This window comes from Benincasa hispida, chromosome 9 (genome assembly GCF_027475165.1).
Source record: "Benincasa hispida cultivar pf3 chromosome 9, pf3_genome.v1.1, whole genome shotgun sequence".
Lineage (NCBI taxonomy): Eukaryota > Viridiplantae > Streptophyta > Magnoliopsida > Cucurbitales > Cucurbitaceae > Benincasa > Benincasa hispida.
The window spans coordinates 1,111,094-1,129,610 of NC_143486.1; the positions used below are offsets into that span (position 1 = coordinate 1,111,094).

The 18,517-nt window shown below is 34.4% G+C and overlaps 2 protein-coding genes across 13 annotated transcripts; both read right to left on the reverse strand.

The window, feature by feature from the left end:
• Nucleotides 1–2,467: 2,467 nt before the first annotated feature.
• Nucleotides 2,468–4,277, reverse strand: LOC120086549 (profilin-3). The gene is made up of 3 exons (XM_039043259.2): nucleotides 4,050–4,277; nucleotides 3,074–3,211; nucleotides 2,468–2,786 (listed from the first exon to the last, which is right to left on the reverse strand). The coding sequence occupies exons 1-3, from the start codon at nucleotides 4,170–4,172 to the stop codon at nucleotides 2,652–2,654; spliced, it is 396 nt and encodes a 131-aa protein (XP_038899187.1). The 5' UTR covers nucleotides 4,173–4,277; the 3' UTR covers nucleotides 2,468–2,651.
• Nucleotides 4,278–5,993: 1,716 nt separating this feature from the next.
• On the reverse strand, nucleotides 5,994–17,796 carry LOC120086336 (uncharacterized). 12 transcript variants are annotated; one of them, XM_090318155.1, is made up of 11 exons: nucleotides 17,453–17,791; nucleotides 17,292–17,325; nucleotides 16,480–16,570; nucleotides 16,248–16,341; nucleotides 8,347–8,492; nucleotides 8,104–8,229; nucleotides 7,927–7,980; nucleotides 7,771–7,817; nucleotides 7,502–7,612; nucleotides 6,398–6,452; nucleotides 5,994–6,237 (listed from the first exon to the last, which is right to left on the reverse strand). In XM_090318155.1, exons 4-11 carry the CDS (start codon nucleotides 16,280–16,282, stop codon nucleotides 6,221–6,223), a joined length of 591 nt encoding a protein of 196 aa, XP_090174281.1. In that variant the 5' UTR covers nucleotides 16,283–16,341; nucleotides 16,480–16,570; nucleotides 17,292–17,325; nucleotides 17,453–17,791; the 3' UTR covers nucleotides 5,994–6,220. The 12 variants fall into 12 exon arrangements, with proteins under 12 accessions (XP_090174281.1, XP_090174277.1, XP_090174278.1 ...); XM_090318151.1 differs by having other exon boundaries at nucleotides 8,347–8,467; nucleotides 17,292–17,345; nucleotides 17,453–17,769; XM_090318152.1 differs by having other exon boundaries at nucleotides 8,347–8,467; nucleotides 17,453–17,751.
• Nucleotides 17,797–18,517: the final 721 nt, after the last annotated feature.

The following is an 18,517-nucleotide window of genomic DNA, read 5'->3' on the forward strand; positions in this document are numbered from 1 at the left end:
ACGATTTTATGAAATTTTTATTCCGGTTGTGAGTTTTTGTGACATATTTTTGTTCGTCTTCATTTATATTTTTGGTATATTATTAAGTAGAGTCTTTATCGTTATTGATATATTTTATTGCTTTTTTAATTACAATTTGAGATAAGTTTATTTTCAATTGATATTCATATTTTAAATAGAAAAAAGAAAGTTGGTTAACATGATGGAGAAAATCATTGGGATGGAGAAGAAATAAAGAGAAAATAGGTTAGTAGGAGATATAGGGAGAGATTTGAGAAAATTAGCGAATAATGAAGAATGAAATGAAAATTTGATAAAGATAGAGAATTTAAAATTTTATTTTAATTTTATTCTTAATTTTAAAAGTATAACCATCTATTGGTTCTCCATTTCCATAATCTTATAATTTTAGGGTATTTATTAACGAAATTAAATATTAATATCCAATCATGAATAAAATTTGTGATAATATTTTAACGTATATGTAAATTTGGTAAAATTTGTTGGTATATTAGTTAAATCAAAATTAAATATGATTACTCGATCATGAATAAGTTTCTACTTATTAATATTATTATTCAAAATTAAATATTAATCTGTATCAGTTCTAATTCTTTTAGATTACAAGCCATTGAAGTTTTAAAAAATGGTTAAATTTTAACTAAATGAAGATTTATTTAATTATGAAAATTCAAGCTTGAGAATTAGGATTGACAAAAATTTTTACAGACCCCAACTTGATCGGGGTGAGGAATCCCCAATTTCACCGGGAATGGAGTCAAACCGAGGACCTCTTTAGGGTCCTCTAGGAAAGAGGTGGGGACAGGAAGGGAAGGGTACCCAACCTCGTTTATATATATATATATATATATATAGGTATTTAACTTTTTACTTTTGGTCTAATTTTTAATCCATGAGGAAACAAGAGGGGAAACGGGTAACGGGAACCCCTACCTAGTCCCACTGCCAACCCTATTGAGAATCCATTAATTTATTTAATATTGTTATTTTAATCCTCAATTTTATTTTTTTTTTGGGTTAAATCTTTTATTTTATCTTTTTTTTTAATAGATTTGTAGGCATTGTAGTTCTAAGGTTTTTTTTTTTCAATAGTTATCGTTACTTTGTTTAATGTTATTGTTTCAATTTTTTTTTGAGTTAAATCTTTCACTTATCAATTTTTTTTTTAAGATTTCTAACCATTAAAATTATTTTTTTTTTGTTATATTTTAATTAGATGAAGATTTATTTTGATTATGAAAAGTCAACAAACAACTAAAATCATTTATTTATTTTTCTCTAGGGATATTATTTAACTTTTAATACTTACCCATTTTTGTTTAATTTTTTATATTTCATTTTTCATTTTTAAAATTTTCATGGTGTTTCAATAATTGTTTTCATTCTTCCTCTATTTTTTGTTAATAATATAGATTTTCTTGTATCTGATTTCAACAGCATAAATTTATAAAAAAAAATACGTTAAAATTTTTTTATTTATAAAATTTTTTCAAATTTTTTTGTATTTAATTGAATTAATGAAATAGAATAATGATTTTATCTACTTAGGTATTGTATTCTTTAGAATTTAAGCCGACACATATATCCAATGATTAATATAGACAGTTTAAATCAAATGCAATGAAAAAAATCGAGCTCGTGGTTTTATAAAAATAAATAAATAAGCAACAAATGTTTTTCTATTTCTGATATAAAAAAAAGTCTCTTAAACAAGAAGGTTTATTTATAAAATTATATAAAAATTCAGTTTTTATCACTATATTTAAAAAACTATGAAAGAATTACTTCATGAAATAATAATTAAGATAGGTTATTATGTAACTTTTATATCGATTTTATTTCACAATCTTTATTTGCATCATATTTTTAATTTTATTTATCCGGATATTTTTTTAATATATTTTTCTCTTTTTATAATTTTATTACCATGTTTACCAAACCGTAACAAAAATTGATGTAATTGGAATGAGATTTTATTGATGGATGAATCGTAATAGGCCTAAATCACAAACACAATTATATTATTTTTTATCACATCTACCTAAAATTATGAATGTGTCACATTTTACCGTTATCGTTATTGTTTGACCCTAATGGTAACCGTAACGATGATGGTAATAATGTAATGATAATGGTAAGGATAACAATAAATGTGGCAAATTCATAATTTTCATACATAACAATATATATAAGTAGAGGTAGTGAATCTCACATAATTTTCAACTGCAATCAAATTGAATACCTTTTATTCTTCAATCAAATTACACAATTCGTTTACCAAATTTAAAACTTTATTAAAACAAATTTAAGTAAGGTCCAATTTAACCTAAAATTATATGAAAAATACATCATAGGCCACGCTCAAGATTCATTTCAGTGCATACCACACAATTGTTCAATCATTATGGTGCTTCGAGTAGTAGGCAGAGTTAAAAAGAAAAAAGAGTAGAACGTGAAAAGGAAGCTGAAATGGCTTAACAAAGAATGAAGCATAATAAAAAATCATTTGGAAATGTAATTTTGCACCTTTTAAGAGGGGCACACAAGAATAATTAAAAGGAAAAAAAATGATATAATGAAGAGTTTTGTAAAAATGAGAATGAGAAATAGGAAGAGCGGGAAAAAAGGGCCTACAAACCCTGTTCGATGAGATAATCTCCCAACCTTTCAACCACCATATTGCATTGTCCTGGAGTTACTGGTTCATCGTATATTCCAATTATCACCGCCTTCTCAGTTTTCTTCACCGTTATTCCCCCAGCACCCTATTCAACAACCAACATTATTCCATTTTACCATTCATTAACTAACTAACTAACTATATATATATAAATTCATACATACATGTAACATCTATATGTGAAACTTAATTTCACATTTTTTTAAGGGAAAAAAACAAAAAAATTATACCAAAGTGAGCCTAACTCAGATTTATAATAAATAATAAATGTATAATATCGAAAAAAAAAAAATGAGGTTCGAATCTCGAATTTCATGTTGTATTAATTAAAAAAAAAGTATGAATGCTAATATAGTAGAAGAGAAAATGAACCTTTTTGCCACGAACAACGGCTCCGGGCTCTCCTTGAATAACCATGTATTTAGTGCCACCAAGGTGTAAACCAGTTGGTGCAAGAGAACCAGGTTCATCAAAATCCTTCATAATCGCAGATATCTCATTCGCCTTAAACTGCAAATTCATTAATTACCCTATCGGTTATATATGATTAACCTCTAAATTAATGCCACCCCCATGTTAAAAACCAACAATACCTTTTTTATATGTAAATTAGATTTATAACACATTACATTACTTTCAAAGCTAATTCTCATTTAATGTAATATCACATGTAGGCTCCATTTAATAATTATTTAATTTAAAACACAATGTAAGGTTACGAAATCTAAGGATGAACTAAAAATAAAGATTAAGCTTCAGTTTTAGCTTTTACAATAATACATCCATACGTTATACAAAAACTAGTGACGATTCAAAAACTAGTGATCACATCGCGATCTCTTCACACAAATCTACAACGACAATGGAAAAGAAAAAAGAAAAAAAAAAAAAAGGGAAAAACGAACACGTCAAATAATGCGATTCTTGACGAAATTATCGATCAGAAACTTGTGTTAACAATAAACCTGGCGCTGGATGAATTCGTGATCTTAAACGAAGAGATTATGATATGAGTCAGTTTAATCCAAAGAGAGAAGAAGAAAAAGAAAATCATATATTCCTCTTAATCCATCACTTCAACAGATAAATAATACGAATCGATCGAAGAATTAATCATACGAGTTTCCACCTCCATTCAAAATCAAATTAAACAAACAGAGGTCAGGTCACCACTCTGCATCTAATTCAAATTCTAATTCCATTCCATACCTCTGGCAATTCAAAATTACAATTAATAACGAAAGAAAACGCTGATTATAAGGCCAGATCGGAGCAAATTTCTCTCAATGAGAACGAAAACGGAACAGAATGACACAAACAACAAAGCGTAAACGAAAGTGGAGATCACCTGAGGGAATGAGGAGCTCTGAGCCCAAACACTGGCGTCGTGTCCGATGATGGCGGCGGAGGTGAGATGGTTGCCTTCAATATCACACATAAGGTGATCGTCCACGTACGTTTGCCACGACATATTCCCGAAACTTCAAGGATGGAACACTTAGGAATTTCGAGTCGCTTCGAAAATTATCCTTCTGCTTTTGCTTTTCTTTCTGCTTCACGTCCATTTGGGTATGGCTTTCAGATATAAATAGTTGAGGAAATAAAAGAAATAAATAAACAAATAAATGAGGAATGAAATGAAGCGTGACCCGGCCCTGAACGAGGCCGTTATGACCGAAGGAGTGGGCCACTGGCTTTCACGTTCACCATTCATTATGAATTTTCAGGGAAATTTTTCAATTAAAATCTATATTTAATATTTTTATTTTTTTAAAATTATATATATATATATATATATATATATATATATTTTATATAAATGAATCATAATAATTATTTTCATTTTCATTTCATTCTATTTAAATTTTAAAATTAACTAAAATCACCTCAATAAAATAAAATTATTCTGCTAAAATTTAACCAAATTAGCAAGAAAAATTGCCACCAAATAAAAATATAGGGAGGAAAGATGGAAAAACGCTCGAATTATTGAAATATGCTGCTATTGATTTTTAACCTTTTTTTTTTTTTTTTTAATATTGGGTTAATCGCTTAAACAAGTGTAGTAATTTCTGATGTATTGGTTGTTTGGATCTAAATTTATTGACTTGTTTTGATGGATAAAATTTTGGATTTATAAATTGATACTTTCGATATGATTATTTAGAAAATTATTTTTATTTGGTTGATCGAATGAGTTCTTTTGCAACCTAATTTGATTTACCATTGTAGTTTTGGTGATAATGAACAATAATTGTCTTCCCATGCAAACGTGAACGTGATTTTTCATAATTATTTCCTTAAGCTCACAATATTTGCGGGGGAGTTTCCAGCTTAATTTTGAAATAAAAATTGTTTTTTGAATAAAATAACAAAGTCCTAAACTATTAAATTTGTATCAACAGTTTTGTCAACCAGCTCAACCAAGTATAAAATTTATTCGATTCAATCATTCCTACATTTTTTTATGAGTAGATTTTTTATTATTTTTTTTATTAAAAAAAGTTTCAAAACTTTTAATTTTGTCTAATATATTTTTTTTTACAATAATACAAAATGAGAATCACAATTCTAAACTCTGAATGACTAGTCATGTTGGCAACATCTCAAGTAGACATGAACTTAATATCAAAAACTTCTTTGATAATCAAAGATCTATTAAATACAAATTGAAAGTAAATTTTAGAATGAAAAAAAAAATTAAAAATCACTATTTTTTTAGTTAAAAAGTCATTTTTTAATAAATAAAAATAAAAATTTGGCAGAATATAACAAAACAACCAAATCTGAAGGGCTCAAAATAATTATCAAACAAGACCTAATTTAAAAATAAAAATAGCTTCGTTCGCATATCATAAGTATCCTCCAAAAAGATTTTAAACAAATGTAACAACTGGGAGTTCGATACTTCATTTTTATTTTCAAATTTGGTGTATGACAACATTATATAATCGAACTTATAATTCAAATCTTATTTTAGTAAAATCATTATAGATTCTGCTTAAACCTCAGAATATTATGCTTATATTCCAATACTTCAAAAAAATTCTACTTTTATCACAAAATTCTACATAAAAATCTATTTGCCTTCATACGTTTTTCAAAACTCATCACCGCAACCACAACCCATGGTTTCAAATATTAATGCATACAGAAATTTGCTCCTCCTCATATAAATAAACAAAATGTATGTCACTTCAAATTTCTATTAAATAGTTTTTTTTTTAAGAAAAAAATATGGGAAAATCGTCCATTATGCAAATTTCATAGACCAGAAAGAATAAAAGTGAAATTGAAAACCAAAATATGACTTAAACTTAATTATTTAGAAATTATAATACATTACAATCTCTAAACCAAAAGAATTAAAATTAAAATCTAAAAAAGTTAAAAAGAATTTAAAACCTGATTAACCAATCCAATGCCCTGCACCTATTAAACTATATACATCAACATTTGTACTAGTATTCTGGTTCGTCTGCAACAAGCCGCAAATCTGACCACCACTTTCCATAGTGACTAGTATTCTGGTTCATCTGCAACAATATTAAACTATATACATTAGCATTTTTATTGAGAGAAAAAAACTATCTAGCTTAAAACCGACCTGAGTAAAATAATAATAATTAGTTATGAAGTTCTAAAACTCAAATTCTTACAATATTATCAATCTGTCCATTAGAGTATAAACCATACCTCCACCTTCTTCTTCCATGTTGTAATCATCTTCATCGTCGTCGAAGTATTCATTCTGCAGCTCAATGATGTTAGTAGGAGAAATTTGATGGGCTTGATATCAAGGATCTATTAGTAAATACTGATGAAAGTTGTTAGGCTATTGGTTATAATCGAGAGAGTGGGGAATGAGGACGGGAGAATATTTTGGGCCTTGGTGAGTGATTTAGGGCCGGAAAGAATTCTTCGAAGAGGAGGGTCCAAGTAACTCACTGAAGAACATTAAAAACCAACAAATAGCACTAAAAGATAGATTTATATTCCAATATCCAACGAAGTTTCTCAGCCCTCCCAAAAGATACTAATGGTGCCCTCACATACACTCTCACTGGTCATCCCTTCACAAAACAAAAGAAAATTGTGTGGATGCACATGATACGTGTTTTCTTATGGATCACTTGGAATGAGAGAAATAAGCGCATCTTCAAAGATAAGGAAGCTCTTTTGATAGCTATTTTGATCTTATTATATTTCATGCTATGAGTTGGTGTAAAACCACATCTTTCTTTAATACATACACCCTTTCTTCCCTATTGACCAATTGAAAAAATCTTATGTAACTCCTTTGGCTTGGGTTTCGGCTTTTTTTTTTTTTTTTTTAATTTCATACATCAATGAAATTTGTTTCCTATCAAATATATATATATATATATATCCAAAGAAGTTACAATATAACATAGTCTTTCGAGAAGGCTACTCTCTCCTATATTAGGAAATCCCACAAAATTCTTCACACCTTCCTCCCAACCCCACTCCCTCTATTTATAACTAAAAGCCCTAACAAACTTACTAGCTATTTACTAATAAGCTCCTTCTAATAACCATACTAATATTCTACTAATAATCCTACTATATCTCTAACTAGAACACTCACACACTTTGTTTATCTTTTATCATTCAATGCATTTGGGTTCTATAAAAAAAAAAAAAATTAAGTGAACATTAAGTTTAGACAAGTCAGAAGACATGAAAAATGAAAAATAGACACAAGATCCTACAAAATGCCTGATGAAGATTCATATTTATATTAATCATATAACAAAATCCAACAGTCCCAGTCAAGACCTGATAATAATCGTCATCGGTAAGTTCCTCGGACTGTGCATCATCTTCTTCTTCGTCTTCATCTTCACCTTCTTCTCCTTCTTTCTTCTCCTTATCATCCTTGTCCTGTCCCTAATAAAGTCAAGAAAGAAAAGAATCAGTAGAGGGATCTTGCGGAGCAAGAGGGTATGTATTCTACTCATAAGCTGAAACGATAATTAAAAGAAGAAAAGATTCAAGTGACTAGGAGTTACAAAAGGAGTGAGAGATTGAGGTGGAAAATGTATTACCTTGAGAGATTCTTCACGCTTCTCTAGGAAATCCAATTTTTGCAGCCCTGTAATGAGACACATACCGCCAACAAGGATCCATCAACAGGTGACTAACAGAAATAGCATCGACATTGAGTTGGTTCAGAGGGAAAAAATTTTGTCGTCCCAACAAACCTGACTCGGGATTCCATTGAACTTTTCGTTTGGTCCGCAACTTCCCTTTGAAACCTGAAAATTTAACAGTAGAGTATCTGTATACATAGGTGGCCCCAAAAAGAAAGGGTTGGAGTAAACAGATAGATGAACTTAGTATAACTCTCATCTCTCTCTGAGAGATCTGAGATTGCATACCATCAACCAATTCTTCAGGAAAGTTCCTAGATGTGAGCTGTAGAATTTGTGCAAGGGAATCACGCTTCAATGTACTATTCGATTTGGATCTATCGGAAAACTTCTCTACCTCAGTTCTTTGCATCTCTGGTACAATAATCCAAGCAATCAACAAAATTACCAATTTCTTTTGCAACAGAATAGCATTACTTTTGGGGAAAAGAAGAAGTAGAAGAAGAAGAAAGAGTTACAAGGAACACTGACTTTTCATGACGTTTTCCTCTAGATAAAAAGGAGAGGCCTTCCAATAATTCAGAAACTTGTTGTTACGAATAGCTAGGCTTTTCTCTTCAGGCATATCACTGACGATTGGTAGAGTTACATTCTGTAATTGTGCCAGAAAATATCTCCTTAGGAAAGAAAAGTAAACCGGTAAGCCTGCAAGTAAATGTACTACAATTTGATGAAATTATCTTCGAACTAACATTTCCCATTAAGAAATAGATAGAGAACTGTGGCTGCCTACACTATTAGATCTGCTAGGGCATTTGCTTTCATCGACTAAAAACTCTACAATTTGAGTGATGGATATCAAAATATAAGATAATTAGCACCAATGATTTGAAGGCTGCATGAAAGAAAACACCTGAAAATATTTTTAAATAAAAATAAGAAAAACCAAACTTGTTTTTTATTCTTTTTTGAAAAACCAAAGCAAAGAACCAAAGGAGGTATTGGCATTGGGGATTTCACTCACAGCAATCTGGCTATGCTCAATAAATGGGGCTAGAGATTTTTAGGAGAGCATAATTCTTTATGGAGAAAGGTTATTACTAGCATCCATGGCACTTATGATTTGCTTGCCACACTCTTGGAAAAGAGCATTCAAGTTTTAGAAATCCTTGGATATGGGAGGAGAATTTTTTTTCTGGAAATATCCTTGGCTCAATGGCTCAATTTTGATGTATCCACGACTTCAGGCCATTGCTTGCAATAAAAACAGATCGAATAATTCTTATTGGGACTCTTCCATTTCTTCATGGGATATTTCTTTCCAGCCTTAAAGGACGGGAGATTTTAGATTTTCAAAATCTGATGCTGTCCTTATCCAATTTTCACTTAACAGTGATGAAGATAATCAGCTATGGTCACTTGAACCTACAGGTATGTTCTCGGTAGGGGTGGAAATGGTTTGGTGGTCAAACTGAACCGAACCGAATTTTTTTAAATGTGAAACCAATCCGAACCGATTTATTGGTTCAAACCGAACCGCATCGTTTTGGCATTTTTAAAAAATCCATGTTATATTTTTTTAATTAAAAACGGTTCAGTTCGGTTCGGTTTTGTTCTTTAAATTAAAAGCGGTTTGGTTTTAAATTCGATTTTACCCTTTTTTAAAATATATATTAGTTAAAAACGGTTCGGTTCAGTTTCAAATTCGGTTTTCAAAAGTGAAATCGAACCGGACCGAATTAATTCGGTTTCAACATTTCTTCATACCGGATCAAACCGCATTTTTCAGTTTCACCGAGTTTTCGATTCAGTTTGGTTTTTAGAAACGGTTCGGTTTTTGCAGTTTGAATGACCACCCCTAGTTCTCGGTTAAATCCTTGCAAAGCATTTGGCTCCTTCTTCTCTGGACAGCAGCATTTTCAATGGAAGCCTTAACTCAGCTGATGCACTTCAGAATAAATTTCCAGATCATTTGCTTATGCCATCAGTGTGTTCTTTGTGCTACAAGGCAGGGGAATCGATCACCATATCCTTTTTGAATGTGTTTTTCTTGTAGCATTGTTGGTCTATGGTATTTGCTGCCTTTGATATATCCTGAGTTTTCTCCAACTCATGGAAGGATAATGTTCTTCAACTTCTTTGTGGCGTAAGTTAGAACTCTCAAGCTTATTTGTCATGGGTGAATGCAGTCAAAGCTTTAATTTCTAAAATTTGGATGTAAAGGAATGATCAAATCTGTCGATAGTCTGATAGACCTTCGGTCATCAAACGGTATATGAGGAGAAGATTCAGGTAGTTAGATAGAGGGCTATTTAGGGTCGTTTGGGTGAGGGTTTCTGCATCATCTTTGCATTGTATTGAGTGAAGCTCATAGAGCTTGTAGAGGGAGGGGGTCTCGGCTTCTTTGGCAATTTTACCTAAATAGTGAATAGATAAAACAAGTTCTATCATTTTGGGATTAGAGTCGTTGCTCCTCGAGGGACGGTGAAGAAAATGGAGGCTAGAATGTCTGTGATTGAAGAACAATTCACCTTATTGCAAGTTGGGATGGAGACACGGATGGATCAGCAGTTTATGGAAGGGCAGCGGGCAATAGAAAAAGTGATGGACCAAAAATTTGAAGTTATAAACGAAGCAATAGAGCAGAAAATATGGTATGCTCTGGAGGTGTGGTCGAGAAGAGGGGGAACAGTAGATGGAAGTGTGAGGTTCGAGTCGTCAGATTGAACATTGACAGACAAAGGGAAACAACCCATGAATGAAAGGGCGAGACAGATAGAGAGCACATCCGAAAAAGAGAAGCGAGAAGTACCTCTTTTTTATATGCGGTTGCAAAAGCTTGAGATGTCAGTTTTTAAAGGAGAAGTGGGAGACGATCCGCTGGGATGGTTCTACCGAGTTGAACGGTACTTCGTGATTAATCGTCTGACAGAGAAGGATAGGCTGGAAGCAATGGTACTCTATTTGGAGGGAGAAGCCTTGGAGTGGCATTAGTGGGAGGAAGAACGAACGTCAATGGATACCTGGGTGAAGTTTAAAGAATAATTGTTGTTGTGCTTCTTGTCAGCCAAGGCGGAGGACTGGCAGACTCAATTCCTTAATCTAAAGCAAGAAGGGATAGTGAGAGCCTATCGGCGGTGATTTGAACAATTATCTAGGCCCTTAAAAGACTTGTTCGATGATGTATTAGAGAGCAAATTTGTGAGTGGGCTAAAGGAAGATATACAAATCCAGATGAGGATGTTTAAATTGGCAGGCATTAAAGAAAAGATGAGAATGGCCCAGTTGATTGAAGAAACTGAGGAGGCCCGGAAAATTAAATGGGGAGAAGGTAGCCCAAGCCCAAGCCAAACCACTAAAGCAAGTGGGCAAACTTTGGCTCCGGCCCAAACCACCAAGACTAATGGGTCAACTTCAACCTGATCCAAAATAACCCAAGTCCGACAGCAGCTCGAACTATTTCTCTCAACCCTAATCAAAGTTTGGTTGCTTCGTCAAATATGGTGACCTTGCGCAATGTCAATGGAAAAACGTTCATCGCGGGATCTTTTAAGCGCCTATCTAATAGTGAAATGCAAACTCGAAGAGACAAGGGCTTATGTTACTATTGCGACAAGTATACGCCAGGCAACCGCTGCCAAAAGAAAGAGTTAAACCTCTTATTTTATAACGATGAGAAGGAAGGAGAGAGTGCTACCGAGGGGAACGAAGAAGTGATCATAACTAAAGAAATCCCCGAAACCACCCTGGAAACGTTAGATATGGAGCCAACAGAAGTTGAGTCAGCTGAATTATCATTAAACTCCTTTGCAGGGTTGGATTCTCCCAAAACAGTGAAGCTAATGGGCACGGTCAGAGATAAGAATATGGTGGTGCAAATCGATAGCGGAGCATCTCACAATTTTATTAATGAGGAGCTAGTCAAGTCTCACAAGTTGCCTCGCTTTCCGATCTCAGGTTATGGAATCATGTTGGGCACAGGAAGCCTATTCGAACAACGGGTATTTGTAAAGTTGTGGTCCTAAACCTCCCAAATTTAACTATTATTAATGATTTCTTCCCTTTGCCTTTGGACAGTGGCGATGTTGTTTTAGGGGTCCAATGGCTTATGACACTGGGTCGAGTTGAATGCAATTGGAGCACCTCGGAGATGGATTTTCAAATTAGCGAATGGAAAGTTTAGCTTAAGGGAGACAGAAGTTTGGTGAAGTCGTAAATATCCCTGAAATCCATGACGAAATTCGTGAAGGGAGAGGGCCAGAGGTTTCTACTCGAGTTGAACACCGTGCAAGGCCACAGTACAGGAGGCAATCGCGATCATGACCGTACTAGGGATGGAAAAATTCTCCGCGGAGACGGGTCCCGATCGGGGCGAGGAATCCCTGGTTTGACCAAGGACGGGGGTCAAACCAGGGATTTAAATCGGGTCCCCGGGGCGAGGAATCCCCGGTTTGACCAAGGACGGGGGCCAAACCGGGGATTTAAATCGGGTCCCCGGTCAGGGACGGGTTGGGGATCCCCACCCCATCCCCGACCCCGAACCCGATCCCCGTCCCGATTTTTTTTAATTGTTACTATACATATATATATACTACTACTAATAATAATAATAATAATATATTACTGAAATAATATGTTTCAATTTTTTTTCTTTTTTAATTTTAAAAATCTAATATAATAAATTTAATTTTTATTAATTTATAATAAAATTATATATATATATATATATATATATGTAATGTTTAATTTAACAACTATATGTAACAATAATACTAATTTCCTATATAAAATTTACAATTTCAATATAAATATTAAATTTAGTTAATTTTAAATAATAAAATAAAAAGCAGGGATTTTTCTCCACGAGGACGGGGATGGGGAGTGCATCCCCGCCCCTCCCCAGCCACGTTATCATCCCTAGACCATATCGATGTTTGTCCAGAAAAACAAGAAGTATTGTGACAATACCAAACGGTATTCTATCCAGTCGAGGGTTTGCCACCTGCAAGTCGCCATGATCACACCATTGAATTGAAATCGGAGGAGGGACCTGTGAATGTACAGCCATATCATTATCCACAATTTAAAAAAGATGAGATTAATGGAGGAAATGCTCACAGCAGGGATAATACAACCAAGCACTAGCCCATTCTCAAGCCCAGTCCCATTGGTAAGGAAAAAAGATGAGAGCCAGAGGTTTTGTGTGGACTACTGAGTCCTTAATCAAGTAACAGTCCCTGATAACCTTCCCATACCAGTTGTTGATGAGCTTCACGATGAGTTGGCGGGCACAACGGTGTTTTCAAAGATTGATCTTAAGTCCGATTATCATCAGATTCAAGGAACGCCAAAGGATGTTTATAAGACAACCTTCAAGACTCATGAAGGGCATTACGAGTTCTAGGTTATGCCATTCGATTTGCATAATGCTCCATCAACGTTCCAATCAGTAATGAATGATCTCCTAAGGGCACATTTACGTAAGTTTGTGCGGGTATTTTTCGATGATATACTAGTTTACAACTCCTCGATTCATGATCATGTAGGAAACTTAGCAACTATTCTAAGATTGCTATCAGAGAACCAATTTGTGGCTAATGTAAAAAAATGTACGTTTGTTGTATCAAGAATTGAATATCTTGGTTTTGATCTCCGCTGAAGGGGTAGCAGCTAACCTCTCTAAAATTGAGTTCATGAGGCAGTGGCCGATACCTACAACACTCAAACAGTTGAGAGGATTCCTCGATTTAACCACGTATTACCGCAAATTCGTGGCTAATTATGGCTCAATAGCCTTTCCACTCACACAACTACTCAAGAAGGACAATTTTCATTGGTCCGATGAAGCTCAAACAACCTTTGATGCATTAAAAAAGGCAATGACTGAGTTTCTTGTTCTGGGTTTGCCTAACTTCTCAAAGTCGTTTGTAGTTGAAACGGACACGTCTAGCATGGGGGTGCAGTTGTCCCGATGCAACAAAGCCGTCCTCTAGCATTCTTCAGTCAGGCTCTACCTCTGACCTATCGAATAAAAGTCGTTTATGAGAGAGAATTAATCGCCATTGTCCTAGCTGTGCAAAAATGGAGACCTTATTTGTTAAGATGTCGATTCACAATCCGAACAGATCAAAAAAGCCTTAAGTTTCTGCTGGAACAACGGATTATTGTTGGGGAGTATCAAAAATGGGCGGCCAAATTAATAGGGTATGACTTTGTGATAGAATAATTCCGCAACAGATGCCTTGTCTTAAATTCCATCTTCATTCGAATTATCTGCACTTAGTTTCATAGAAAACATCAACACCGTTGTATTTGTGGCCCAAGTTGATCAAGTCAAAGAATTGGGGAAGGTTCGCTTAGGTATTCAAACCGGTGATCAATGTCCAGTCGGATACTCGTTGAAGGGTGACCTATTGCTATATAAACAGAGGATGGTGTTACCTACAGATTCCCCTCCAATTCCTCTATTACTACAGATATCCTTACTTGAATAGGATCTATTCTATAGGTTGTACAACTGCGTTCTTGAGTTCTTCCATCTAATGGGTACTCAGTTGAAGAGAAGCACGGCATATCATCCTCAAACTGATAGCCAAACAGAGGTGGTGAGCAGGGTTTTAGAGGCATATCTTCGTTGCTTTGCTATGGAGACACCAACGAAGTTGTCAGCGTGGGCCGAATATAACTATAACACCTTTTTCCACACATCATTGAAAAAGACCCCATACGAGGTTGTTTATGGCAGACCAATACCACTGCTAATATCATATGAATCTGGGGCTCATCGTTGAAGGATTTGCCAGCCACATTGGCTTGAACACAACGGATGAAGTCACTAGCTGACACTAAACGAATAGAGGTGGAATTCGCCATTATGGATTGGGTGTATATCAAGCTCTAGTCCTATCGACAAGCACCTTATTTATCCATAAACATATGAAGTTGGCACCTCGATTCATTGGCCCCTACCAAATTATCGAACGCATAGGACCTGTGGCTTACAAACTTGATTTGCCAGCCAACATCAACATCCACCCAGTCGTCCATGTCTCTCAACTACGCAAGGTTGTGGGTTCAATATTACCAAGAATTTCAACCCCTCCATTGTTGCAAAAAGATGGGCCTTTACACCCCCAGCGAAGTACTAGGACTATGCAAAATTGTAGCTACGGTGTTATCTTCTAACGACTTTGAAGTTTTGATTCAGTGGCAAGGTATGTTGTCCGAGGATGCCACAGGGGAAAATGGCCTGCAAATTATAGAACAATTTCCGGATTTTCACCTTGAGGACAAGGTGGTTTTTTAAGGGACAAGTAGTGATAGACCTCCGGTCATCAAACGGTATATGAGGAGAAGGAAGAGGGATGATGAAATAAATGTAATGAATTAATATAAAGGGATTTAGTTTGTTATGGGGGGTGTATAACGGTTTGTTGTGGGCCCAAGAGGAAAGATTCGAATAGTTAGATAGGAGGGCTATTTAGGGTCGTTTGGATGAGGGTTTCTACATCATCTTTGCAGTGTATCGTGTGAAGCTTGGATAGCTTGTAGAGGGAGGGGGTCTCGACTTCCTTGGCAATTTTGCCTAAATATTGAATAGATAAACCAAGTTATATCATAGTCTTCTCAACATTTCTCATCCATCTTTGACTTGGATCAGTTAAAATCTTCTTCTCAGTGCTATCTTTCTAAGAAATTTGATGGGCATTCCATTCAAGACGTCTATTGCAATTGGCCGGCGTTTATCAAGCCTCTCTGAGTTTTTCTTTCTTGTTTTAAATCTCTTGTTTAAGCTCTTAGTTTGTTTTGCTTTAATTTCACGACTATGTCTTTGGTTTATGTCTTAAGTCCTTTGTGATTTTTTGTTTACGCTATGTTTTGGAGTATCCTTTTATATCTCAAAGCACTAGTCTCTTTTCATTCCCTTGATGAAAAGGTTCGATTCTTTTTCTTTAAAAAAATCATCCTACTTATCCATGTGAGAACAAAAACCTTTGAGGGACAAGCTGCCAACTCAAATACTTTTAAGGTCATAGGTTCAAAATGTCAAACTAAATATGGTCATTCGCTCAGGTATTATCTTACAAGGAGAAAGAAGCAACCATACTTTTAAGGTCATAGTTAACCTTAACCAGAAAAGATGTAAACGTTCAAAGAGAAGGAAAAAGGGATACCTACAATTATGAAAATAATATACTACAGATTTCATCGATAACCAACAGCCTCAATTCATCTTTCAAACTATCTAAAGTCAACTCAAATGTAAGTCCTACAGTCACTCACAATTCAGTAAAAATAAGTGAAATAATGCAAGTATCTACTAATTTGAACTCAATCGAGCACTAATAAAGTTTGCTGGCATATACTATCAGTCCACCACTGCAAACTAAGAGGAAGTTAGAAGGACTTTTCTAGCTTACAGAACTACCCACCTCCGGGAAAAGCTCGAAGGGTTCTTGCTTGGCATACTGAAAGGCCCCACCACCGCCACCTCGTCCTCTCCCTCGCCCTCTAAATGCCATCCTCCTGCTTGTAGAACAAATGAATAAACTACTCCATGTATAAACACAAAATAGGAGGTCTGATCTCAAATGTCAGACCTTAAATCTGTATTATAGTCAAAATTCTTTACATCATTTAATGGAAGGCAATATGTTTCATTACCTGAAATTCCTTAACCTTGTTGATGACTTGCTCAAATTATGGCTGAAACAAAAATGCTCCCTAGTACAATGCAACACTACACTACGGTATCCTGAGAAGAACAAAGACAGAGACAGCAACATTCCAATTTTAAGAAAAATTGAAATTTAAAGCCTACCAAAACTCATTTCTTTAAAAAATATTTAGAATCATACATCTTAAACACACCTTTTATCCCAGTAAAAGAAAGGTTAGTGAATTTGCAAAATCATAATGAAGAATGTCCTATCCAGAATCAAAACCAATGACAATACTATTTCTCCTAGCCCTGAACTCAAGCTTAACTAATGTAACAACCTAACTTGTAAGATCTTTAACTGGAGTCATTATTACAATAAATTTCTTATAAACTGGTCATGTTGAAATTCATCATGAATGTCAATAATAGATTTTATAGTAAAACATGTAAAAGCATAAATCTTAATCGGTGAGGCAAAAAACATCAAGAAGTAAATTTCGCTTGGCACATTAGGCGTTCTAGTAGTATTGTCACTAACTTTAAAAATATTATTACCCAAGCAGATCAACCTCCTTTTGGCTTTAGGAAAACTTAAATCAAACCCTAAATATAAGCCCAACTTAACTTTAACACTTGGTTAAACCCAAAACATAAATTCACCTTAGAATAACTCCAAATCACCTACTAGCTTAATCCAAACTCACTCCAAATCTCTGAACAACCTTTGCACAATTCAATAATAAGGTTTAGGAACCCAATTTCTCAACAACACAAGTGAATCCAAGAATCAAAATTGGTTTTGGAGCCTTAATACCTAACAAAATGTCGTTGAAAAGATATCAACCTTCCTGCACAGCACCTTTAAATCCTTTATTACCGGAATATAAGACCAAAGTCGCGTGGGTAAGTTAACTTTAGGCCAAATGGGTTATGGATAAACCAAAAATAACCAAGGAAACCCAAATTTCAACTCACCCAAAACCTTAACGACGTGGGCAGCGGCGGTTGCGAGCAGCTGATAACAGTGGCTGTGGCGTATCGACGTCGGCGTGACTGCTAGGCATGAGTGGGTGGTCGCCGGCAGGGCGTGTGGGAGTGGGAAGGTTTGAGAGAGAGAAAGAGAGAGAGAGAGAGAGAGAGAAACGGAAAATAAAAGGGCTTACCGGGTGCGCGAGGACTGATCGGAGAAGAAGGCGGCGAATGTGTGGGAAGGAGAGAGAGTAGCTGGTGTAGAGGAGCAGCTATCAAAGGTGGGGGAAAAGAAACGCTGCGGCAGGTTTTTTTCTTTCTTTAATTGATTTAAAACGCGCACATAATTTAAACTTAGGTAACACTACCTTTTTAGTTATTTAATTTTTGGAATTGTTATATTTAGTCTATTTTTGAAAAAAAAAATTAAAAAGTAGGTAAAATTAGAATAATATAGTAGTTTTGAAAACAATTTATAAAAGTATTGTACTTTTGAAACTATTTAGAAAAATATTGTTATTTTTTTTAATAGGTCGAATTTTCAACACTCGATGTATTAGAAATTATTAAAAAAAAATTCTAATACATCGAGTGTTGAAAATTCGACCCACCTAGGTTAAATTTTCAACATTCAACCTTTTTTCTTTATTTTTCATTTTATCAAAAAAAATTCTTAAAATATTTTATTATTTTATTATTTTATTTAAACTCTAAAAAGATCAAATTAAAAGAAATAATATCTCATCAAAATAAAAAGTGTAAATTAAAATATCTCATTTATATAAAAATAATTACAAAAATTAATGTGTCCCATAAGGCGGACGTCGTCGATTTCGAGCTGATTGTCGTCGTCGACTTCGAATTTGAGGTTGCCTTGGTTCTTCTTAATGTTGCTCTGGTACCTCTGCAGGCGCTTCATGATATAAATATTCATTATGCTCTCCACGACCCCGACCATGTCCATGCACGTATGAAGACGAAGGACCAGCCTCTGATTCATAATGTCTTGAACCAAATGCTAAAATCATCATCATCAGACTAACATAATCAATTTGACTCTGCATCTGCATC